At 42.0% G+C, this 26,866-nt stretch overlaps 1 protein-coding gene across 2 annotated transcripts in view; it reads right to left on the reverse strand.

Moving 5' to 3' along the window:
* Positions 1–1,634: 1,634 nt before the first annotated feature.
* The window catches only part of ttll11 (tubulin tyrosine ligase-like family, member 11), a 290,046-nt gene continuing 264,814 nt past the window's right edge, over positions 1,635–26,866 (reverse strand). The window contains exons 7-10 of one of the 2 annotated variants that reach the window (XM_055659782.1): positions 17,141–17,395; positions 16,347–16,453; positions 3,588–3,908; positions 1,635–2,113 (exon numbers count right to left, since the gene is read on the reverse strand). In XM_055659782.1, coding sequence (XP_055515757.1) covers positions 1,968–2,113; positions 3,588–3,908; positions 16,347–16,453; positions 17,141–17,395 — 829 coding nt within the window. In that variant the 3' untranslated portion in view covers positions 1,635–1,967. Of the gene's footprint in view, positions 3,288–3,587; positions 3,909–16,346; positions 16,454–17,140; positions 17,396–26,866 lie in introns of both variants that reach the window. The other variant, XM_055659781.1, reaches the window with a different exon arrangement.

A 26,866-nucleotide genomic window follows, 5' to 3' on the forward strand; every position in this document is an offset into this window, starting at 1 on the left:
AGTAGCGTGGATAGGGGGGAACCAGTGGATGTGGTGTATCTGGACTTCCAGAAGGCTTTCGACAAGGTCCCACATAAGAGATTAGTATACAAACTTAAAGCACAAGGCATTGGGGGTTCAGTATTGATGTGGATAGAGAACTGGCTGGCAAACAGGAAGCAAAGAGTAGGAGTAAACGGGTCCTTTTCACAATGGCAGGCAGTGACTAGTGGGGTACCGCAAGGCTCAGTGCTGGGACCCCAGCTATTTACAATATATATTAATGATCTGGATGAGGGAATTGAAGGCAATATCTCCAAGTTTGCGGATGACACTAAGCTGGGGGGCAGTGTTAGCTGTGAGGAGGATGCTAGTAGACTGCAAGGTGACTTGGATAGGCTGGGTGAGTGGGCAAATGTTTGGCAGATGCAGTATAATGTGGATAAATGTGAGGTTATCCATTTTGGTGGCAAAAACGGGAAAGCAGACTATTATCTAAATGATGGCCGATTGGGAAAGGGGGAGATGCAGCGAGACCTGGGTGTCATGGTACACCAGTCATTGAAGGTAGGCATGCAGGTGCAGCAGGAAGTAAAGAAAGCGAATGGTATGTTAGCTTTCATTGCAAAAGGATTTGAGTATAGGAGCAGGGAGGTTCTACTGCAGTTGTACAGGGTCTTGGTGAGACCACACCTGGAGTATTGCGTACAGTTTTGGATCTCCAAATCTGAGGAAGGACATTATTGCCATAGAGGGAGTGCAGAGACGGTTCACCAGACTGATTCCTGGGATGTCAGGACTGTCTTATGAAGAAAGACTGGATAGACTTGGTTTATACTCTCTAGAATTTAGGAGATTGAGAGGGGATCTTATAGAAACTTACAAAATTCTTAAGGGGTTGGACAGGCTAGATGCAGGAAGATTGTTCCCGATGTTAGGGAAGTCCAGGACAAGGGGTCACAGCTTAAGGATAAGGGGGAAATCCTTTAAAACCGAGATGAGAAAAACTTTTTTCACGCAGAGTGGTGAATCTCTGGAACTCTCTGCCACAGAGGGTAGTTGAGGCCAGTTCATTGGCTATATTTAAGAGGGAGTTAGATGTGGCCCTTGTGGCTAAGGGGATCAGGGGGGTATGGAGAGAAGGCAGGTACGGGATACTGAGTTGGATGATCAGCCATGATCATATTGAATGGCGGTGTAGGCTTGAAGGGCCGAATGGCCTACTCCTGCACCTAATTTCTATGTTTCTATGAAACCATGCGTGCCAGGATCTGAACAGTCCACAAGCTGCTGATATCAATGGACCCGATAAAAGAATACCCCGATCTGTTCGATGACAAACTAGGCAAGTTGCCTGTGACCTACAATATATCTACCGACCCCTACGTGGTACCTGTCATTCGTGCACCACACATGCCATGAAGGACAGGGTTGAATCCGAGTTAAAAAACATGGTCTCCTTGGGCGTGCTTGAAGAGGTCAGTGAGCCCACTGATTGGGTGTCCACCATGGTTGCTACTCTCAAGAAGGATATAAATGAAATCTGCGTGTGCATCGATCTGAAAGACTTGAACTCTGCCATTAGGCGCCCCCCACTATCCCACTTCTGACACCATGTGAACAAAAGATATACAAGACATGTAATCCAAGATCATCTTTAATCAATATACAGACTATAGCAGTACAGTAGACTGTTAGTTGTCAGAGCATCCTGACTGCTACCCGAACTGAGCAGTGTAGGAAGTGGGTGTTAATATACATGATACAGTAAGGTGGGGTTAGTGATGCTAACCTATATATGATTGGTTGTCATGCATAAACCAATCTACACCAATCAATATGTCAATACCCCAGAGAGAAGACCAATCAAAAAAAAACTCAAGATAATTTTTATTTACTGTAGAAAGCATGGCTGCAGTATATAAAATTTATTTTTTATCTCTTCAGAACGAACAAGCCAGCAGATAAATGTCTCCTACTACGACTGGTCAACTTCCATTGTTGATATACGGAAGCGAAATACTGCCGTGACCAGTATCTGTTTTATCGAGCTTTATTTTCACAGCATGTGAGTTTGGAGCAGCGTGTTCTCTGCCAGTTCTAAGTTTGGGTATGCTGAACTTCTGCATTTGTACTGAAAATAAGAACACAAGGTGCAACTTAACTTTGTCTGACTATCAGAGTTCTCTTTAATGATTGGGTGGACAGTCCCTTTAATTAAGTAGCATGAGAATTGTGGTACAACAGGCTGCAGAAGCTTTTATCATAGCTATCTTGTAAACTCTATAACCAATGTCTTGCAGTTGAATGGTTTTATTACAAAAATGTGAATCCCCTACAGCAGAATATTAAATGTAATTTTCTTGTTTTATGATCCACTACTTGAATAAGTAGAACATTACAATGCCACTAAAGTATAAAGATAGCAAAAGGCATAGGTTAGAAATAACTGTTTGTTGCAGATGATGCGGAATAAATATATTACAATACACAGCCCACTTCTTGACTTTTAATAGTGGATGAACAAATGTAACAGCGATGCAGACATGGTTTATGCACTCTTTTCATCTAAAACAATTTCTAGCCTAATAAATTTTAATATACAAGGGGTTCTGTACAAAAACTCATATATACACAAATGAGTGTCTTTCTCTGTGCCAATGATGACCTGGCAAATTGTTGACAGAAGAAATTGAATTAAAAAATAATGTAGTGTGTCTGCCATTTGATTTCACTGACAGGAGACCCTGTTTCATAAGAACATGCCAATGATCATTACACAGAGGATCATGCCAATAATAGAAAACAACCACTGTCAAAAACTTGTTTCAAAATTTATGTAAATGAACAAGGCCAGAATTCAGACAGCAGCAGGCTCTGTATTAAATGTAAAATGTCTAAAATGGACGGAACTGAATAGTATGTCTATTTCCAATGTTTGGTTAAAGTTCCCTTTATTCATCAGGCTTGGTATGCAGGGAAGCTCGTTATGGTAGAATTTCGTCTGAAATATTTGTAATTCACTAGCTGTCTCACAGGGAAGGGATCACCTTTCTACAGAAACCGTGTAAAAATGAGCCCCTATGACAGTGAGGAGGGGTCGATGGGGTGCTGCTTTCTACATCTGGATGACTACATAGAGTACCATGTTGCACAAGAAGGCAACATCTGTGTCAGCTTGACCTGTTGAGAACGCACATCGTTTAGGCCAACCACAGAGCAACTTTCATTGTTGTTACGACAAAACCTGCAGCCCAGGCTGCTCCTTCCACTGGGAATTATTGAACCTGCTGGCGAACATGCAGTTACTGTGGGCAAATAGAATAAATTATAATTAATCATTACTATGTTAATAATAACAACCACCTGGTAATGAGTAAACAACATTCATGATCGACTAAATCAGAAGCTGCATATACGTTCTTGAGAATTAATGTCAGCCATTGAAATCATTCACTATTTTACACCATCAGTAAGCAGATGAATGAATTGGAGTTAAAACACTATCAAAAGTCAAAGTTCACCAATGGATGACGAATGTAGTCTCAACTTGATTAAAAAAAAGGTATTGTGAAGAAAGTGGCATTTATATGACTATTAGGAAATACCTCTTCGATTCATGGACTTTACATGCTGTTTCTCCATCGATACAGGTAATGATGATGTCAGCAATCTATTGGAAGTGCTCATACGATTTAATAAGTGCACATTGCTGACAGCACCAGAGCGAGGCCTTTCAGGGTGATACATAGTCAAGCTAGGTTTTAGGTCTGGCGTACGGTTGTGCAGAAAGTGCTTTTCATCCAGTGCTTCCAACTGATATTCACAAAAATTGACCAGTGCCTCAACTTGTTCTCGAAGTGGTTGGGACTTGTACCTCCTGTGGGCCATGTGGAAGATGGCATCCATAAATGCTTGTAGGCACATACCTTGTAAAAGACAACAAAGTAAAATGTTTATACAATTCAGATATTCCTTGTCACGTTTCAATTTGTGATTACAGTATTAATAACCATTTGGTAATGATTGGACAAATAAGTTCACAAGTTCTAAGAGAGAATTAGGCCATTCAGCCCATCAAGTCTACCCCACCATTCAATCGTGGCTGATCTATCTTTCCCTTACGACCCCATTCTTTAAATACTTTAAAAATGTTCTATAATTACATAAATCAATAGTGTAATACAATAGTGACAGTAATTGGTAGTTAATTTTGGTGGAAGTTGCTGCTTAACTTCTATTAAATCGTGTTGTGTTTTCACTTTACTAAAAAATATGGAATTGTTCAAGAATTGGTACAATTTATTGCCTATCAAGCTCAGTAATAATATTCCCAAATCTGGAAAACCATTGGGATTTATATTTCTGGGAATGGGAAATCAGAGGGAGTTTAAAAAATGTGCATTTACAAGATCAGCATGTCAGGATTGTGAATCTTGGAAATCAATAGGAGTCGGGTTTCTGAGTCTGGGTGGCTTCACTATATGATTTTCAAAGTGGAAAATATATATATTTTCAGCAACACAAGTAAACTTGATTCATTCACATTACAACAAAAAGCATATAAAATTATATAAAACATATACATTATAAAAAACGTATAAAATTATAAAAGGACTAGATAAGCTAGATGCTGAAAAAATGTTCCAAATGTTGGGCGAGTCCAGAACCAGGGGACACAGTCTTAGAATAAAGGGGAAGCCATTGAAGACTGAGGTGGGAAAACACTTTTTCACCCAGAGAGTTGTGAATTTGTGGAATTCCCTGCCACAGAGGGCAGTGGAGGCCAAATCATTGGATGGAATTAAGAGAGAGTTAGATGGAGCTCTAGGGGCTAGTGGAATCAAGGGATATGGAGAGAAAGCAGGCACGGGTTATTGATTGGGGACGATCAGCCATGATCACAATAAATAGTGGTGCTGGCTCAAGGTCCTCCTGCACCTATTTACTATGTTTATATGTTTCTATATTGCTGCATTGTGATGGGTGTATAAGAATTTTTGATTATACATCAGAGAGTGCACTGCAAATGATGGATGATTACAGTCCAAGGGTACATAATGTAGAGAGACAAAAATATAAGTTAATCCCTGTATTCCTCACATATTGAATTAACAATTATGCTACTTAGTAATGCCCCTTAAGGGTTTAATTGCCTTAAAATAACCTGTATGAAATTCTGTTGCAACTATTTGTAGTAGTAGTTTAAAATATTTAAAGGAGCAAACCATCTACTCTGTGTTAATATTTATGGGTCCATATGGGTTATCAATAATTGCTTGTAATTTATTTTCCGTTAGCTGTTTAATAATAATGATGCCACATAGGAAGCACATGTTTAGTCATAGTTAAACAACAATTAAATGATCAAAGTGTTATGTGAGAAAAATATTACTAATTTTTCAACATTCACTGAATTAACTTTGTACAACTCACAGAGGAAATGGGTCATTATGATCGGTACTCTGATCAGAGGGTCAGAAAAATGCAGCAGCAGGAAATATTCCTGCATGATTAAGCACATGCCCTCCCATGTCTAAGAAGAATGCGTTGAGTTACAAGAGCATTAGACTGTGCAGTGTAATTATAACTAAAAAATGAAAGTTCATAGAAAATGGGTAAAAAGAACAGAACTTTTCTATGCTCATCTGCAGTCCTAAATTGGTACACATTCCAGAATTAAATAAGAATTTATTTTTTAGGTAATGTGATTGGCACAGGCTTGGCGATCGCTTCGCCCAACACCTCCACTCAGTTCGCATTAAGCATTATTTTTCCTGCCCCCCCCCCCCACATCAGTCTGAAGAAGGGTCTCGACCCGAAACATCGCCTATTCCTTTGCTCTATAGATGCTGCCTCACCCGCTGAGTTTTTCCAGCATTTTTATCTACCTTAGGTAACGTGATTAATCAAGATCACTTATGTCCCTGTATATACTGAAGAATAATTGACATTAAAATTAGTTAGCCTTGTCAGCTTTCAGACTCCTCTTATCTCTCACTTGCCAGATCTCCACTGCTGAACATCAGGACTCAGTTGTCTCCCATACCTTGTTTCTTTGGAAGATCATTCTACACAAAATAGCCTCAAAGTTCACAAACACATACTTCCTGCTTCCACTTCTCCCCCAAGATCCACAAGCTGGACTCCTTGCTGCATGCATTGTTTCAGTGTGCTCCTGCCCCACAGAGCTTGTTTCTACTTTTGTCTAGTCCCCTCCTGCAACATCGGTGATCTCTGATGCCCTCTGCCACTTTGAGTTTCCAGCTTCCTGCTCCCAACAGGCTCATGTTCACAATGGAGATCCAAGCCCTCTGCACCTCTCCCTATACCAGGATAGTCTGAGGCCGCTTCACTCTTTCCCATAACAGAGACCTTCGCAAAAAACCGAGACAAGCTCTAAACTCACATGACTTAACTCATTCTATGTTATCACCTCCCTCCCGTTTCTTGATCTCACCATCTCTATCACACGTAAGACTATCGACTGACATCTATTATAAACCTACTGACTCTTACAACTATCTACACTACACTTCATCCCACCCTGCTTACTGCACTCTATCCCCTAATGCCAACTACTCTGTCTGCGCCACATCTGCGCCCTAGATGAGGTGTTCCATACCAGGGCATCCGAGATGTCCTCATTCTTTAGGCAACGTGGGTTCCCCTCTTCCATAATAGATGAAGCCCTCACTCGTGTCTCCTCGGCACCCTGCAGCTCCGCTCCCCTCCCCCTAGTCACAATAGGAACAGAGCCCCCCTAGTCCTTACCCTTTCATTTCATCAGCCGTCACATACAAAACATAATCCTCTGACATTTTCGCCATCTCCAACAGGAACCCAACACTAGTCACGTCTTCTCATCTCCACCCCTTTCCGCCTTCCGCAGAGACCATTCCTTTCGCAACTCCCTGTTTAACTCACCTCTTCTCACTCAAACCACCCCTCCCAAGGTACCCTCCCCATGTAACTGCAGGATATAACCACAGGTATGAATATTAATTTATCCCACTTCAAGTAACCCTTGCAACCTTCTCCCTCCGTCCCTCCCCACCCAATTCATCGTACTAGCTTCAAAGTTGTCTCGTTGTGTCACAATGTAACTCGTTTTCACCTAGGCCACAGCTAACAATGGCCTCCTTTATCATTGCTACTTTTTAGTACATCTTTCATTCATAGAAACATAGAAAATAGGTGCAGGAGGAGGCCATTCGGCCCTTCGAGCCAGCACCGCCATTCATTGTGATCATGGCCAATCAATAACCTGTGCCTGCCTTTCTCCCCACATCCCTTGATTCCACTAGCCCGTAGAGCTCTATCTAACTCTAAATCATCTAAATCTGTCTAAATCTAATTCATTTGTTCTATATCTCGCTATATCACTATCTATATCTCTTGTTTCCCTCTCCCCTGATTCTCAGTCTGAAGAAAGGTCTCGACCCGAAACGTCACCCATTCCTTTTCTCCAGAGATGCTGTCTGAACTGCTGGGTTACTCCAGCTTTTCATGTCTATCTAATGTTATACAAGTTCTTCAACTCTAACCACTTTCTTTAAGCCATGGTATAGCTATGTTTTTTTGTAAGCTGATTCAAAAAGGGGCTAGTGGAATCAAGGGATATGGGGAGAAGGCAGGCACGGGTTATTGATTGGGGCCGATCAGCCATGATCACAATGAACGGCGGTGCTGGCTCGAAGGGCTGAATGGCCTCCTCCTGCACCTATTTTCTATGTTTCTAAAACGTCAGCTCTATTTCTCTCCATATTGGTGCAGCTTGACCTGCTGAGTGCTTCAAGCATATTCTGTCTTTATTATGGATTTCCGCATCTACAATTTTCCCCCCCGCAGACACAGTTCCCCAGCTGTTCTTACAGCGTGAAGCAATATTGATAAATCAACAGTAATTACGTTATCCTGTGTGTAATGCATGCTTGTCACAGTGTAAGTACAATAAGTTGTTTTGGTAGAAATCGTGGTAAGTGCTTTCAAATGTAATGTGATTAAAAATTAGGAGAGCAACTTATGGCAACATGTCAGGAAGCTATTGCCGGAGTTTCCTTGCTCCCCCACATCTTTCACCATTAACAATGTCTCACTGGGAGATTTGGAATTGACGTACTAGACAGTGAAGTTAGCGTGAGTGTATGATATCAAATATGCCAGTGGGGATTTAACTAAATGTGAAATTTTAGCAGTGTAGTGCTAAAACTTCTGCCAAATATTGTGCTTTCCACAAAGATTCACAATTGCAGATCCTCATTCCTCCAAATGATAATTATTAATGGAGGTTTAAACAATATAAATAGTCATAGTCACACACAGCATGGAAACAGGCCCTTCAGCCCAACTTGCCCATGCCGACTAGGATGCCCAGTCTACACTAGTCCCACCTGCCTGCGTTTGGCACATATCCCTCTAAGCCTTTCCTATCCATGTACCTATCCAAATTACTTTTAAATGGTGATAGACACAACATGTTGGAATAATTCAGCGGGACAGGCAGCATCTCTGGAGAGAAGAATGGGTGACGTTTCGGGTCGAGATCCTTCTTTAGAGTCAGGGGAAAGGGAAACACTGATGTAGAGAGATATAGAACAAATGAATGAAAGATATGCAAAATAGTAACAATGATAAAGGAAATAGGCCATTGTTAACTGTTTGCTATGTGAGAACGAGAAGCTGGTGCGACTTGGGTGGGGGAGGGATGGAGGGAGAGAGAATGCAAAGGTTTCTTGAAGTTAGAAAAATCTCTTATCTTGTAAGCTGCTCAAGTGAAACATGAGATGCTGTTCCTCCAATTTGCATTTAACCTCACTCTGACAATGGTGGAGGCCTTGGACAGAAAAGTCAGTGTGGGAATGGGTAGGGAAATTAAAGTGTTTGGCAACTGGGCGATTAGGTAGGTCCAGGCAGACTGAGTGAATGTGTTCAGCAAAACGATCGCCCAGTCTATGATTGGTCTCCCCAATGTATAAGAATCCACATCTTGAACAACGGATACAGAAGATGAGGTTGGAGGAGGTGCACGTGAACCTTTGCCAAACCTGACCAGGACTGTCAGGCTCCCTGGTCAGAGTCGAGTGAGGGACAGGTGTTGCATCTCCTGCGGTTGCAGGGGAAAGTACCTGGGGGGGGGAGGGTGGTTTGGGTGTGAAGAGGTGAGTTAACCAGGGAGTTGCAGAGGGAATGGTCTCTGCGGAAGGCGCGAAGGGGTGGAGATGGGGTAAGTCTATTTTCCTGGGATTTACATTGGCATTTTGCTTCATTATATGTTGGCTCAGACTTTCCCACATTTGTAGAGGCTTACAATGTTTTTAGGTACCGAGCATTTCAGGCTACAAAAGCTCTCTAAATTCTGAATATCAAGACTATCTTTAAAAATGATCTAGCTTAGAGACTTAACTTTCCAAATGAGATATTAATTTCAATAAAATAGATAGTGAAATATATAGCTTTTTGTAGAACTGAGGCAAATCAAATAGTATTGTCCCAAATTCCAATTATTCACCTGTATGAAGCTTCATTGACCAAAAAGCGGAGCTCAACAAGTGGCGATGAGTCATATCCCAAAGGTATAGAAATAGATATCAGAAGTAAATATGACCTTACATCTAGGTTAACCACATCTTAACAAGGATTTCAAAGAAGGAAGCAGACAGATCATTTTATCCGCCAGCCAAAATCCTACCCCAGGGCGGCATGGTGGCATAGCAGTAGAACTCGTGCCTCTCAGCGCCAGAGACCCAGGTTCGATCCTGACTACAGGCGCTTGTCTGTACGGAATTTGTACTTTCTCCCAGTGACTTGCGTGGATTTTCTCTGAGATCTTCAGTTTCCTCCCACACTCCAAAGACGGAAACGTTTGTAGGTTAATTGTTTTGCTATAAATGTAAAATTGACCCTAGTGTGTGTAGGGTAGTGTTAATGACCGGGATCACTGGTTGGTGCGGGCTCAGTGGGCATTGTTCTGCGCTGTATCTCTAAACTAAACGAAACTGAAGACAGTGCGGACAATTATTCCACAATGAGTAACGTTGTTACAAAATCTACCATCAGCGGCGCAACAAATCTGCCACTGCCTGTGTGTGCGATTCCGGAAGCTAGGCTTTGGGGGGGGGGGGGGGGGGGGGGGATTAAAATGCAGGTTTGAATTGGTTGTCTGAGAGGGATTTCCTCGGGCTGCTAGCTGATGAAGAAAAATCGTTCGGGCTTCCGTTCGCGGGTTTAAAAAAAATCTTTTGCTGGACTATTGCGTCGCTGGATTAAACTTAAAAGCGACCAAAGACGCCTTCAGCACCTTCAACATCACGGATCACAATATCACAACAAAACAAAAGGTACTTTGTTTATTTAACATATTATTTTGCTTTTGGTGTGGCTTCATTTTAATCTTATGATGCGAAAAATGTTATTTAGGCATGTTACGAATCGGCCATGTCTTGCCTGGGCTTAACATTTATGGCAACGGCAACATTCCAATCGATCACATTCCAGAAACATCCACTGTCAAGATAATCAAATTCATTATTTTTTGCACAATCATGTCATAAGAGCATCTACATCATCTATATTTGTGTTATTGCCTATCCATGATCAATATTTTCATACAAAATATCCACAGTATAGTTTAAGTCAGATGTATTGTGCAAAAAATAATGATTTTGATTATCTTGAGAGTGGGTGTTTCTGGATTAATTTATGGGAATTAGACATTAAATTCCTTCCATTTGGCATATAAATTCATGACAAAGGAAGATTTAAAAATCATGTTATATTATGAATTATTGTGTGAATGTTTGTGATTTGTCAGTTTGTGATGTAGCCTTTACTTGGATACTTTTAGATCTTATTTTTAAAATGATGGATTTGATGAAACTTGAATATGATTTTTTTTGGATAGATTATTTAGATTTAACTTTATCAGTACCTGAATTTGCAAATAGCCGAATTTAATGCTGTTCAGTGTTTTTTTTTCCTTTACATTTTAAACAGATGTCTCCGAAGAAGAAATGCAAAATTGTCAATCCAAATGCCCAGCAAAAGAGACTGATTTAGACAGCATTCGCAGAGATTATCCGAATTTGGACTACTCCAAATGTGATGATCTACAGGACATTCTCAATGGGAATGTAGTGGGCAGAAAGGCATGTCATGCGTGGCTTGAAGAGCAAAAACTTGTCGTTTACAATGCCAAAATTGAAAAGTTGAGGAAAAACAAGATGTACAGAGTTGCTTATTGGTTACAATCTGAGGAGTATGATAATGCTACTGATTATGATATACCAATGTACTAGCTAACAACTGACCATCTCCATAAAGACTTGGTCTTTTGTTAGAAATTGTAATTTCTTTACCTGTCTGTTACGGACTTACAGCATATAATGTACAGAGAGTACCGAGGAGATTTACTAAAATGTTGCCTGGGTTCCAACAACTAAGTTACAGAGATAGGTTGAATAAGTTAGGTCTTTATTCTCTGGAGCGCAGAAGGTTAAGGGGGGACTTGATAGAGGTCTTTAAAATGATGAGAGGGATAGACAGAGTTGATGTGGACAAGCTTTTCCCTTTGAGAATAGGGAAGATTCAAACAAGAGGACATGACTTCAGAATTAAGGGACAGAAGTCTAGGGGTAACATGAGGGGGAACTTCTTTACTCAGAGAGTGGTAGCGGCGTGGAATGAGCTTCCAGTGGAAGTGGTGGCGGCAGGTTCGTTGGTATCATTTAAAAATAAATTGGACAGGCATATGGATGAGAAGGGAATGGAGGGTTATGGTATGAGTGCAGGCAGGTGGGACTAAGGGAAAAAAGTTGTTCGGCACGGACTTGTAGGGCCGAGATGGCCTGTTTCCGTGCTGTAATTGTTATATGGTTGTTATATGGTTATAATACAATAACATTAAAGTTCTGATCTTGAGAATATCACATTTTTGAATTTTCAAGGCAGTCTGGGTGTTTATTACTATTTCTGTCACAATGGTCAATTTTGTAATTAGCTACAATTAGGTAACTAACTAATTATATGCCTTATTTTCAGGTCATCCAAGTAAGATGCTTCATATTTGTTTCAGAATGCTTCAATCTATAATAACTGAAAATTTCATTCAGTTCTCTTAATTTTTAAGAAAGTTATGGGCTTTTGACTGTACTCGATCACAGCTTTTGTGTTAAGTCAATGGAAAAGCAATAGGGAACAAGATGCTAATTTCCGAGTATGAAAATGACCATAACATTTTTAATACTGAAGATATGAGAACTAGGTATCAAATTAAAGTTCTTAGGTACACAAAATTGCTGGAGAAATTCAGCGGGTGCAGCAGCATCTATGGAGCGAAGAAAATAGGCGACGTTTCGGGCCGAAACCCTTCTTCAGACTGATGGGGGGTGGGAGGGGAGAAGGAAGGAAAAAGGGGAGGAGGAGGAGCTCGAGGGCGGGGGGGATGGGAGGAGACAGCTCGAGGGTTAAGGAAGGGGAGGAGACAGCAAGGGCTATCAAAATTGGGAGAATTCAACATTCATGCCATCAGGATGCAAGCTGCCCAGGCGGAATATGAGGTGCTGATCCTCCAATTTCCGGTGTTGCTCACTCTGGCAATGGAGGAGACCCAGGACAGAGAGGTCGGATTGGGAATGGGAGGGGGAGTTGAAGTGCTGAGCCACCGGGAGTTCAGGTAGGTTATTGCGGACTGAGCGGAGGTGTTCGGCGAAACGATCGCCCAGCCGCAGCTTAGTCTCCCCGATGTAAATCAGCTGACATCTAGAGCAGCGGATGCAGTAGATGAGGTTGGAGGAGATACAGGTGAACCTTTGTCACACCTGGAACGACTGCTTGGGACCTTGAATGGAGTCGAGGGGGGAGGTGAAGGGACAGGTGTTGCATTTCTTGCGGTTGCAACGGAAAGTGCCCGGGGAGGGGGTGGTACGGGAGGGAAGGGAAGAATTGACAAGGGAGTTGCGGAGGGAGCGGTCTTTACGGAAGGCAGACATGGGGGGAGATGGGAAGATGTGGCGAGTGGTAGGGTCACGTTGGAGGTGGCGGAAATGGCAGAGGATTATGTGTTGTATTTGCCGGCTGGTGGGGTGAAAGGTGGGGACCAGGGGGACTCTGCCCTTGTTGCGAGTGCGGGGATGGGGAGAGAGAGCAGTGTTGCGGGGTATGGATGAGACCCTGGTGCGAGCCTCATCTATGGTGGCGGAGGGGAATCCCCGTTCCCTGAAGAACGAGGACATTTCCGATGCCCTGGTATGGAATGTCTCATCCTGGGAACAGATGCGGCGTAGGCGGAGGAATTGGGAGTAGGGGATGGAGTCTTTACAGGGGGCAGGGTGGGAAGACGTGTAATCCAGATAGCCATGTGAGTCAGTTGGTTTGTAGTGTATGTCGGTCAGAAGTCTGTCCCCTGCGATGGAGATGGTGAGGTCAAGGAATGGTAGGGAAGTGTCGGAAATGGTCCAGGTGTATTGGAGTGCCGGATGGAAGTTGGTGGTGAAGTGGATGAAGTCAGTAAGTTGTGTGTAGGTGCAGGAGGTGGCCCCAAAGCATTGACGACTGCTTTGGGGCCACCTCCTGACAAATCCACTGACTCACATGGCTATCTGGATTACACGTCTTCCCACCCTGCCCCCTGTAAAGACCCTACCACTCGCCACATCTTCCCATCTCCTCCCATGTCTGCCTTCCGCAAAGACCGCTCCCTCCGCAACTCCCTTGTCCCCGGGGGCACCTTCCGTTGCAACCGCAAGAAATGCAACACCTGTACCTTCATCTCCCCCCTCGATTCCATTCAAGGTCCCAAGCAGTCGTTCCAGGTGCGACAAAGGTTCACCTGTATCTCCTCCAACCTCATCTACTGCATCCGCTGCTCTAGATGTCAGCTGATTTACATCGGGGAGACTAAGCAGCAGTTGGGCGATCGTTTTGCCGAACACCTCCGCTCAGTCCGCAATAACCTACCTGAACTCCCCCTCCCATTCCCAATCCGACCTCTCTGTCCTGGGTCTCCTCCATTGCCAGAGTGAGCAACACCGGAAATTGGAGGAACAGCACCTCATATTCCGCCTGGGCAGCTTGCATCCTGATGGCATGAATGTTGAATTCTCCCAATTTTGCTAGCCCTTGCTGTCTCCTCCCCTTCCTTAACCCTCGAGCTGTCTCCTCCCATCCCCCCGCCCTCGGGCTCCTCCTCCTCCCCTTTTTCCTTCCTTCTCTCCTCCCACCCCCCATCAGTCTGAAGAAGGGTTTCGGCCCGAAACGTCGCCTATTTTCTTCGCTCCATAGATGCTGCTGCACCCGCTGAGTTTCTCCAGCAATTTTGTGTACCTTCGATCTTCCAGCATCTGCAGTTCCTTCTTGAACAAATTAAAGTTCTTTTTTGCTTTATAAATTACAGGCTTGATTTTTAAAATCTCAACATTTTGTAACATTCCTACAATGAGAGAACTACTATAAATTAGCTTGAACAACATTTTCATCTACTTTTTTTGGATGCACTGCTAGTGTATTCTGATTCCCTAGGTCAATATTCTTTCACAGTTTAACAGATTAACATAATTTTCATATTTTTAATCTTAAATATTTATTTGCTTTGACTAAAAACTATTATAATTCAGGATAAAGGGAGCCTTGAGAAAATAAACTTACAGTGCTACTTGGTTTTGCAGGGCAATGAATTTTAAGAAATAAATTCTGATGAACTAAACTGGGAGAAGTTCCAATCTAATTAACATTTAGACAAGCTTTCAAACTGCCTGAAGGAAATTGTCAAAACTAAATTTGCTGTCAACAGCAGTCTTCAAACAGCAGAACTTTTTAATCTAGAAAAGATTAATCCACTGCATGTTAATCTTTAATGAACTGTTTTATCTAAAGAAACAAAAACATAACTGACAACTGACAACTTCAGTTTATCAGGTTTGCTTTGAGATCTGCACATGTTTTTTGCTGAAGAATGTAATTAACCCATCCACTAGAGTTACTGGTTTTATTCAAACAATGTGCATCGTCCATAAGGAGACAACAATTTTAAAGAAAGAACATTCAAATGTGGACACGAGGAACTGCAGATGCTGATTTACAAAAAATGACACAAAGCATTGGAGTAACTCAGCAGGTCGGGCAGCATCTCTGCAGAACATGGATAGGTGACATTTTGTGTTGGGACCCTTCTTCATACTGATTCTGTGGAGGGGAGGGGGAAAGCTGGAAGAGAGGTGGTGGTGGTGGAATGAAGCCTATCGAGTGATAGGTGGATACAGGTAAAAGGACAGATGGTTGGACAATGATCATAGATGAAATGACAAAAAGTGTGAATAAAGAGTTAAGGATAGAAGAGAAGCAAAATGTGAAACCAGAAGGAATTTAGGTTGATGGGGCCTGGGTGGAGGTTACCTAAAATTGGAGAATTCAATGTTCAAATCACACCATTGGGTTGTAAGCTACTCAAACAAAATTTGAGTGTGGTGGCTTTATTCTGGCAACGGAGAAGGCCCAGGACAGAAAGGTCAGCGTGGGAATGGGAGTTAAAATAGTCACTCAATTTGGAGATCCATCAAGCCTTGGCGGACCGACGCAAGTGTTTGGCGAAAACGTCGACGAGTCTATGTCTGGTCTCGCCAATGTAAAGTAGACCAAGACCATATTGGGTGCACCAATTACAGTAGATGAAGTTAGAGGAGATGCGTACAAAACTTTGTCTCACCTGGAAGAACTACTGGGGTCCATAGATGGATGTGAGGGAGGAGGTATAAGGGTTAGATATTCCATTTCCTGCAGTTGCAAGGGAAAGTTCCTGGGGAGGGGGTGGTTTGGTGTGGTGCAAGTTTTCTTATAAATAATTGGTAACCACATTCTGGCATTACATATTACTCATACTTAATTTTAGAGTCATTGAATTATATAGCATAGAAACAAGCCATTGGCAACACCAAGACCGCAATAACAATCAAACACATTTACAATGATCGTAAATGAATCCCAATTTTTTTTTAATTCCCCACACAGCCACCAATTACCCCTCAGCTTTAACTACTTATCTATGCACCTTGAGCAATTTATAATGGTCATTTGACTTATGAGTCAACAAGTCATTGAGACACTGAAGGACACCCACACAGTTTCAGGGAAAATGTACAAACTCCAAACAGAGAGGATTAGAGATTAGAAGTTCAACCAGGTCACTGAGCTATTAGACAGCAGAATTTTACCTTTGCTGTGCATCCATTAGCCAAGCCATTGTTTTGTCTTGTGAGATCGGCTCCATAAGAAAAATAACGGTTTCAGGTTCACTTATTAAGGTGTTTATAATAATGAAATGAAATAACAAATTTTTCAGCAATGAGAGACAGAATGAAAAAAAAGAAAATTACCAGATTCCCCTCGCTCTCCACGAATGATGTTCCACCGACGTGCGATGTCAATGTATAATATGTCAACAGATGCCATGGGCAGGTTGCTGTTGCTGAGTTTACAGGTCCTACAAAACACAAAGAATAAGCAGCATCTCATAATTACCAAGGACAGCATGGTCATTTGTTCACGTTTCATTAAAAATCTTTCTTAAAAATAACACAATTGATGCTGCATATTAGAAAGCATTTCTTTGCCAGGCATTGAATGGTGAACACTAAAACAATCTTTGTTCTTTTGTATTAAAAACACAATTCACCTCTGCACCTTGAATAGAGCTGAGCACAGGGCTATGGTCTCAAGTCCAGTTCAAAAAGAACCATGAAATGGAAATTATAGACCATATAATGTCTGGGTAAGTATTCTGCTCCAATAAAACAGGCTTGAGTTGTAAAATTGGGAAATTAAAACAATCCATATTTATGCAAAGGACACGGTTAGGTTATCATACATTTGATCCTCTTGATCACAAAGACAGCTACTTCATAGGAAAGACTGCAATCTCAACATGGGCATTTCATCACTAATTGGGTGGATTGCAATGATTTTTTAGTTATAATGACATCATTTGAAATGTTTAATTTGTTTATGAGAGATTTTTCGATTACAGCTTTCAAGACGTGAAGAATTCTGCAGATATTATGATAACAATTTATCAAAGGAGGGGGGTTATATATTGCAAGCAATGGAAGTTCCTATTTGATATTAAATACATGACTCATACACATAATACACATCAGCAATATTCACTAACCTAATGAAGGTCCGAAACCCAGTTGGACCTAGCTTCAATGTTCCTTTAATGCCCAAGAATCTGATAAACAGTAGTGCTATACGTTCCACAATCAGCAGGTAGCTGAATTGTCGAGTGTACTTAGGAAACACTTGTTTCAGGCAGAGGGGAGGCCAATTCTGCACTGCGCCAGATGAAGCTTCAGCCTTGCTTTGTGCATCAGATTCGGTTGTGTCCTCTCCGTCATTTTCTGCTGAATATTCGGTGGATTGCGTTCTACATATTAAAAAACCCATAATTAGACCAATACATTAATTTTAGTTTACAACAGTTAAGCTTAGTATTTTGTAATGTTTAAGGCAACATTGAACTGTCAGAGATTAACATTGATTTGCTGTTATGCAATTTGAAGTGGTTTACTCGTTCAGAGGCAAAATGAAAAATTGACCATACAATTACAAACCATGCTGAAATCTGGTGCTTGTTCTGCAGTTCAGAGGTATAAAAGATCAAATTTTAAAATGAGCAAGTTAGAGAAAGAACAAAACACAAGCAGAAGATTTAGAGGGAGAGAGTAGATTTTCCTTTGGTAAGAGCAGACTGCAGATAACACATCACTATTAGTTGCCATTAAATGTATAGGGTTGTTAATGGAAGTGAAGAGCAGTGGAGTGCTTTGAATTGATGACAGAAGCTCTTTCCATGCATCAAAGGCAAGCACAAAGCATGCTTCACTGTTTCTGGAGAGTTTGTTTCACAATTGTGGATTATGCCTTGTAGACGATGAAAATTCTCTGCCAGGTCAGGAGCTGAATCTTTTGCTTCAGCACCTGCAGCCTCTGATGTGCTGTTGCTGCCCAAGTAATTAAGCAGGTCATTTTCTGATTGATAGTGATTTCCCAGGATGCTGCAAGTGGAGAATATGGGCAGCAGTAATGTCATTCAGAGAGATCAGAGAAAATGAGGTTTGTTGTTCGAGAAGCTAGTTCCTGGCAGGTACTGCAGTGTGAGTTGGTTACATGCCACGTACCATCACATATCCAAATGGTGGAGAGACTGCCTCTTTGTCTGAGTGTTTATCTAGTGGAGCAGGCTGCTCAGCTGAATCTCAGGGAGATGAGACATGCCCTGAGTGAATGGCAAGAGATGTCTTCCTCTTCCTCTTCCTTACAATGGACTGTGCTCCATATGGAAAGATTGTGCGGATATGGGAGTCAAGAAAAAAAACATAATTTTTCATGGTTGAGTGGTGCGGTGTTTCCCTGTGTGGCACAGCATTCATATCGTAAGGGTCCCAAAGTGCACAATATTCCTTATGCTGTAGTTGTAGTTCTCTGTGTAACACTTCCCTGTGTAACACACACACAATTAATACATCTGGTTTGTGGGCTGAACTATTGCTTTGTAGCAGACTACCTCAGTGTGTGAAAACAGTGTGAATTAAACAGTTGGATGCGATTAATAAAAATACAGTATAGAAACAGACCCTTTGGCCAATCGAATACACGCTGACCATCGATCACCCTTTCACACTAGTTCTATGCTACCTCATTTTTTCATCCACTTCCTACACACTAGGGGACAATTTACCGTGGCCAATTAACCTACAAACCTGCATGTCTTTGGGATATGGCGGAGCACCCGGAGGAAACCCATGTGATCGCAGAGGGAACGTGCAAACACCACACAAACAACACCCAAGATCAGGATTGAAAGTGGGTCTCTACTACCATGGGGCAGCAGGTCTGGCACCACGCTACTGTGCCATCCTTTGGTGATGATTGTCATACAATAACTCAATATTTAAGAAGCAATAGGCTTTTCTATTGACTTCTGATAAATCTCTACATTTATCAGGCAATATATTATTCTTCCCTCCCTCTTTCAGCATTTCATCTCCTTTTTCAAATCTTGCTCTGCTCTACTACTCTCGCCTACCATTCTCTATCTAATAACGTTTTTGCATGCAACTGACCTTGATTAAACCTATTCCTTTCCCACAACCAGGGACCCAAACAATCTTTCCAGCAGCATTCTTCCATTGCATTCCATGCTGACATTGTGGCTTTCTCTAAAGTGGAGAAACTAAACAATGATTGGTTGATTGCTTTTCAGATCTGCCTTTAGTCTACAGCTGTATTCATTATCCCACTTCTACTCTAACATTTCTATCTGTGGCCCAATGTAAATTTGAGGATTAACAGCACCATCTTACATCTGGGCATGTTGTTGCCTTCAGGATTCAAGTTTGAATGCTCCACTTTGGGTCATTCACTCCTTCTTTCTGTTTGTATTGGAACTGGCCATTTTTGCCCATCATCATCTTGACAGTTTTCTTTTTGAACAGTACCATATTAGCACTATATTACACAGATAAAGAACGCTAATCTAATTTTAACTGCTATTTAACTACTTGCTGCTTCAGTGATAACCTCCTTGTTCTACCTACTTCTCTCCCACCTTTTCTGGTACTTGTTTTCTCTCTTTACAAATTCTGATCCCGTACCCAAAACATTGACTGTTTCTTGTTCCACAGATTTTTTGTTCTTATTTTAAATTTACTGTTTATTAAAAATTTAAGATTAAAGATTAGGCGGCGCGACTCTCGTCAGCAGCGGCCTCTGCAGCCCGTCTGCGTTTTTATTATTTTTTGTCTATGCTTTTATGTAGTTTTTGTTATTTTTTGTTGGGGTATGTGTGTGGGGGGGGGGGGGGGGGGGGGGGGGGGTGGGAGGGAGGGGGTAACTTTTAACTTTTAAGACCCGACCTTTCTTTCTCGGGTCTCTGTCGTTGGGGCGCTGCAACGAGGAGCGGCCGAGTCCAGAGTGGGGGGAGCCGACTACTCACCTCACCGTCGCGGAGCTGGCCGAGTCCAGAGTGGGGGGAGCGGTGGTGGAGCACTGCTGCGGCCCGACCTCCGGAGATTCGGAGGCTGCAACTGCGGGTCTGGCGGACGGCGGCACCGGGAGCCCCGCGGGGCCCTGAAGGGAGAGAGCGCTTTTCAGGGCTCCCGCAAGGGCGACTTCCCCCGCCCGAGTTGCGGGGTCGAAGAGCTCCTGGAGCGGGGCCTTACATCACCGCCCCGCACGGCTTGGAATGGCCGCGGGACTCTGCGAGCGCACGCCGGGGGCTCCAACATCAAGAACCCGGTGTGCGACCTTGCATCACCCGGCGTGGCTTTAATGGCCGCGGGACAATCACCATCGCCAGCCGGGGGCTTTGATTTTGACTCTGGGGGGGGGGGGGGGGGGGGGGGGGAGTGCAGTGGAGAGATAAGTTTTTTTGGCCTTCCATCACAGCAATGTGATAGATGTTTATGTAAGTTATGTTGTGTCTTGGGTCTATTTGTTTGTAATGTATGGCTGCAGAAACGTCATTTCGTTTGGACCTCAAGGGGTCCAAATGACAAATAAATTGTATCTTGTAACTTGTATATAAGATGGCGTCCATGCCAGGTGACTGTGTGTGCTGGTCCCAGTAGTGGATTTGCGATCACTCTTTACAATCACTCCACTCTTTTAAACCTCTCTGTACACTGTGGACGGCTCGATTGCAATCATGTATAGTCTTTCCGATGACTGGTTAGCACGCAACACAAAGCTTTTCACTGCACCTCGGTACACGTGACTATAAATTAGACTATTTGTACCATAAACTTACCAATCCTTCACTCCACAAACCTACAATATGAGCAAATCTTTTTATGCCTACATTGCATGATGCGCGTGCCATTGTGAATAAAACGTGCTACATCGTTGGTACATATTAGCCATTATGGCAGGAAAGATTCAGTGACTCAGCAGTTTGAAGGTAATGACCTTTATCTCCACAGATACGGCTGTCTGGGCATTGACCGTGACGTGAGCTCTACCTGGAGAGGCTGGCAAAACTTTATTCACCAGTTTCTTTGCAAATATTAGCCTTTCAATGGATTGCTCCTTTGACAGTTGATATTTGAAGCATGGTTGGTTAGAATCATGCATCTCTGCCTCCTTTGGGCAACTCCATGAAGGAGGCCCTGTCACTGGCAAGCTCTCGGCTCCTTGTCACACTATAGGCCCCGGAAAACCAAAATACCCATTTTTGTTTCAGAGAAATAGAAAACTTCACCTCGTGGGGAAGATAAATAATCAAGTTTCATAGTTCTAAATCTTAACACTGGTGACATCAATGATTTCACCTTCAAGTGATTCCCTAACGAAATTGCAAGCAATTTATGATTCACTTATGACATTCACTACTTGATGAAATGTTTAGACCAGTTAGCAACAGCCATTCCCTATATGACCAACAGAAGGAATGATATGTTCCTTTTTAGAAGCATGGAATTACATAATTTCATACTGAAGTTGGGGTCTGTACAGTCAATGGAAAAATATCTTAGTAGTGGATCAGAACATTCGTTTTTACGAAGACCTCGAGGCCTTGTCATAGTGTCGTAAAGTGGTACAGTGTGAAAACAGGCCCTTCGGCCCAACTTGCCCACACCGTCCAACATGTCCCAACTACACTAGTCCCAACTGCCTGCGTTAGGCCCATATCCCTCCAAACCTGTCCTATTCATGTACCTGTCTAACTGTTTCTTAAATGTTGGGATAGTTCCTGCGTCAACTACCTCCTCTGGCAGGTTGTTCCATACACCAACCAACCTGCATGTGAAAAGGTTACCCCTCAGATTCCTATTAAATCTTTTCCCCTTCATCTTAAACCTATGTCCTCTGGTCTTCGATTCACCTACTGAGGGCAAGAGACTCCGTGCACTTACCTGATCTATTTTTTTCATGATTTTATACACCTCTATACATTTTATGCATCTACACACCTCATCCTCCTGTGCTCCAAGGAATAGAGTCCCAGCCTACTCAACCTCTCCCTATAGTTTAGACCCTCTGAAGACTAGAGGATCTGCTTGAAAGATTAGCACATGCACAAGAAAAGCCATTGATTTGGCATTTGTAAAAAATCTACTGAGCATAGATCCCTATGTAATGACAGGTCAAGCTGATTAATGTTGAATAACTAGGTAATTATTATATATTATACAAAAGGGATGATATAAACTGACTTTGGACTGAGTTGTTTATGCAATGTGAGCAAACAAATTTGGAAGTGAAATGTTATTTAAATTTTCCAGATAAAATTCAAAGATTTGTTGTAATAACTATAATCAATTGAAGCTTAATAAATCTGTGAAAATATATATGATTTAATATATGTTAACCTTCTGAGCTTGAAGAATAACGTGAGGAAGAGCACTTCTGCTGTTATATAAATATAAATATAGAATAGGAGTATGGGGAAAAAGTGAAAATAAACATCAGTAAATTTGAGATCAAACAGCACCTGGCATGTTGGGCTTATTGACCTTATTCTCTTCTTAAAAATTATTACATATTCAATCTGGTTGACATTTCAATAAAGCACTCTTTTTTGAATAACATTTGAATATAACATTTCTAAATTTTCAAATCCTCTTTCCCAAAATCTGTAAGTTTGGAATATTTTGGAAATATTTTTGCTGTGGCTCCAACTTTGATTTCTGTTGCTTGGTTTCTGCAGTTAAAGTGTTGGCAATTGTATTCTGTCATCTCACTGCCATTTCATAAAATAACAATTTTAATCTGCTCTTCTAACCAGGCAGAATCCAATGACGCGATCAGGAACTGTTCTGTTATTTCAATTGGAGGGCAGATTGGAGAAGCTATGATGGCAATCCTGTCATTTTACCTGTTCGGAGGATAATCCTAGCTGCACTTTATCCAGGTAAGAACTTTCATTATTCTTGTGGGACAAGAGGAATTAGAGTGATCCAGCAGCTCTCAAGGAAGTGGAGAGGAATGTGAGGAATAGATCAGGTAGACTCACAGAGTCTCTTGCCCAGAGTAGGGGAATCGAGAACCACAGGATATAGGTTTAAGGAGAGAGAGGAAAGATTTTATAGGAACCTGAGGGGTAACTTTTTCACGCAAAGGGTGGTAGGTGTATAGAACGAGTTGCTAGAGGAGGTGGTTGGGGCAGGCAACGTTTAAGAAATATTTAGACAGGTACATGGATAGGACAGCATGGTGGCGCAGCGGAAGAGTTGCTGCCTTTCAGCGAGAGATCCGGGTTCGTTCCCCACTACGGGTGCTGTCTGTACAGAGTTTGTACGTTCTCCCCGTGACTTGCGTGGGTTTTCTCTGGGTGCTCCGGTTTCCTCCCACACTCCCACACTCCAAAGACATGCAGGTTTGTAGGTTAATTGGCTTGGTATAAATGTAAATTGTCCCTGTTAGTTTGCGGGGATCGCTGGTCGGCACGGACTCAGTGGGCCGAAGGGCCTGTTTCAGAGCTGTATCTCTAAATTATAACTAAACTAAATGACAGGTTTTGAGGGAATGGGCCAAATGCAGGTAGGTGAGACTCATGTAGATGTGACACGTTAGCTGGTGTGAACAAATTGGGCTGAAGGGCCTGTTCCACGCTGTAACTAAGACTCTATGAGCCAACTCAGCAGCCACCATTCCCCCATGCCAATCTTGTCACTGACTTTCATTCTTCCCACTGATTATGGGCAGGAACATTGGTTTAAATACATAAATGGCTCATGCTGCCTTCTCAAATGATCTGCCTTTTTGAGATCAATCTGTAGTACAGTAGCTGAGGTATTGATATGGTTCAGTACATGTTTAATTTATTTTGTATTTTGTATTTATTCGGAAGTTCAAGTATTTTTAATATTCTTGCTCCAATATATTGACCAGGCAGGAATGTTGGTCTGGCTGTGATTTAGAACAACTTCATAATAATTTAAGCCTGCTTTTCAGATCAGCCAACCTATTTTTAGAAATCACCGTCATATTCCCACCATCCCTACCACCACGTGTATTGACTACTAACATGAAAGTGATATCATGGAGCTCCAGCTTGACATGCTGTACAGTTTTCATTATGTTTGATAGACCATCTGTCTTTTCTCTATATGAAACCTTAACAGCTTCAGCATTAACTACATACAATGTCATTCCTCACAAGTGATGAGGTACAAAAATGCCATTGCAGCTGTGTAAGACTGCAACAATAAGAAACCAGGGTGTGGATATTTCTCAGTGGAGAGCAGTGTAAAATGCTGAATAATGGAAAGCAGACATACTGAGGATGCAAATTACCAATTCTGCTTGGAGTTGGAAAGCTATTGGCATAACTAAGAAATCCCTCTGGTGTGTTGCTAGGCAACAATCACTGCACTTGAACGAGATTTTTACAATCAAGTTCCAAAATAGTTTTCTTCTTACCCGTGTCCCTTTGTTGATGTACATTCACCACGAGGGTCAGCCTTCACCCAGAGTACTGTCTATACGTTCACCCATAGGTTAAACTATCTAGTCACCTTTAATGAATTTATGCATAGGATGTGGATGTTGCTGAAAAGGTCTGTATTTTAGCGCATTCCTGAATGCCACTAGATAAGTAGACATTAACAGTCATCCACAATGGAGTCACATATGTGTCAGATCTCTGAGGGGCATTAGTAAAGGCAATCTTTTTGCAAACAATTTTTTTACTAGGTCACCATTACTGCTACTAGTTTTGTAATCCAGATTACTTTCCACAGCTGGTGATATCAGGGTGCTGTGCCTTCCGCTCAGAGTGGCTGGTCAAGGCAAAGGAATGTTAGCATAGTCAGGTGTCAAGGGAGGAGACAATCTGCAAAAAGACACATAGTGCTGGAGTAATTCAGCAGGTCAGGCAGCATCTCTGGAGAACATGGATAAGCAACATTTCGGTTTGAGACCCTTCTTCAGACTTTTTGAAGAAGAGTCTCGACCCAAAACGTCACATTCTGCATGTTATCCAGAAATGCTGCCTCACCTGCTGAGTAACTAAAGTTAGGTATGTTACAAAACCTACCCGAATCGTCATTGGGAATCTGCCCAAAGCCATGTCCGCGATTTTGGCGCTGTTTGGAGGGGGCGGGTTTAAAACGCGATTTTTACTAGGCTGTTCCAATCCCAAAACAGCCTAGTCAAATCATTAACGAAAAATCGCTGCATGGTATTATTAGTTTTATAGGCCAGAAATGCTCTCTCACTCAACCTGCTGAGGGTAAAAGCAAACAATAAAGGTACTGTATTTTTACATTAAATGTCCTTTTAGGTATTGACCAGCATCTGCAGTTCTTTGTTTCTACGGATGAGACAATCAGCAATGACTGTTCCATTTGGCCTATAAATATTGGGTTATATTTATTTGTGAATAATCTTTGGACACTGCCTTTTTTACTTTATAATCTCTACCTGCCACAATTATATGTCAGAGTTGCCAGCAGTCCTCCTCAATGATATGCCAATGCCCTCCACCCTGATTTGCTAGAAATGTAGTGAGATGCATTATGTTCTGATCTTGAATCACACAGTTGATTTTTCTATCCATTTCTGCGTGAAGGCACAGTGGACATTTCATGTCATCCAAGATATTCGCCTTGCAGGTGAAAATTTCATTCAGTTCTCTTAATTCTTAAGAAAGTTACGGACTTTTGACTATCCAAGATCACAGCTTTTTTGTAATGTCCATTGGGGGAAAAGCAATTTCCGGGAGCAAAATGCACAACTTTTTTAAACACATTGAAAGTGAATTTGGTGTCAAATAGTATTTTATCTGCCAAAAATCTCAAAATGACATCCCTTAGGTATCCATAAGGGATGCTGCATGAATTGGGTTTCACTCCACGTCTTCAAATTGCCTGACAGCCCTCCACCCTGTGAAATTTATTTTTTGACCTTGATGATGATATTCGCTTCTGGTCAGAAGCACAAAACCACATTACATAGCAAGCTGTGATTCTCATCAATGTACCCCTTTAATGTACTAACAGGGCGGTGCAGTATCAAGCAAGGCTGTGTCATCAGCTCAACAAGTTCATCAATTTTTCTCACTTCTGACATGCCTCATTTTGATTCTCTTTGCCGGCAGTTAATCAAAAGAACCAATGCGAAATAATTTATCCTGCTTCACTTGCATTCCCAAACCAAAGGCATCCCAACCTTAGGTTTCATACGTATGTGCTTGTAGTCTGAATTCCAATCTGCAGTAAATTTGTTCAGTGAAACATATGAGAAAATGCACCTTGCACCTTGCGAAACAAAGATTTTCTTCCGTCTCTCCTGCTGTCTGACAATAAAGGATCACGTTGAGAACCTGGAAAATGTGAATCTTTGTCTCATGAACCACCTCTCTGTGATATCAAACATCGATGATGACATTAACCTTAACAGCAATGTGTCAGCACAACCTTTGCCAAGTGAGGAAATTATCTCAGACCCACCATAGACTCGTGGACTACTCCCAGGCAGCACTTATCCTGCCCTTCAGCATGTTTCTGAGACTTGATCTACCAATAGTAGGCACCTCAAAGCACTAGAGAGATAGTTAATGGTATTCCTGCAAAATCCTCCAAATCCACTGGAGACAAGTAACTCAGTCTATCATCCTCAGCGTCAACACCCTAATGGCACTCAGTTGACTTTGTTGTGCAGACCTAACACAGACATTCATTTCTGAGCATTGTCATGGCAAGATTTAAGTTTAAGTTTAATTATCCTTTATTGTCATTCAGACTTTTCAGTCTGAACGAAATTTCGTGCCTTGCAGTCATAACATAGAATTAAATAACAAAACACACAATAAACACAAATTTAACATCCACCACAGTGAGTCCACCAGGCCCTCCTCACTGTGATGGAAGGCAAAAGTCTTAAAGTCCTTGTC

Source organism: Leucoraja erinacea, chromosome 31, assembly GCF_028641065.1.
Source record: "Leucoraja erinacea ecotype New England chromosome 31, Leri_hhj_1, whole genome shotgun sequence".
Lineage (NCBI taxonomy): Eukaryota > Metazoa > Chordata > Chondrichthyes > Rajiformes > Rajidae > Leucoraja > Leucoraja erinaceus.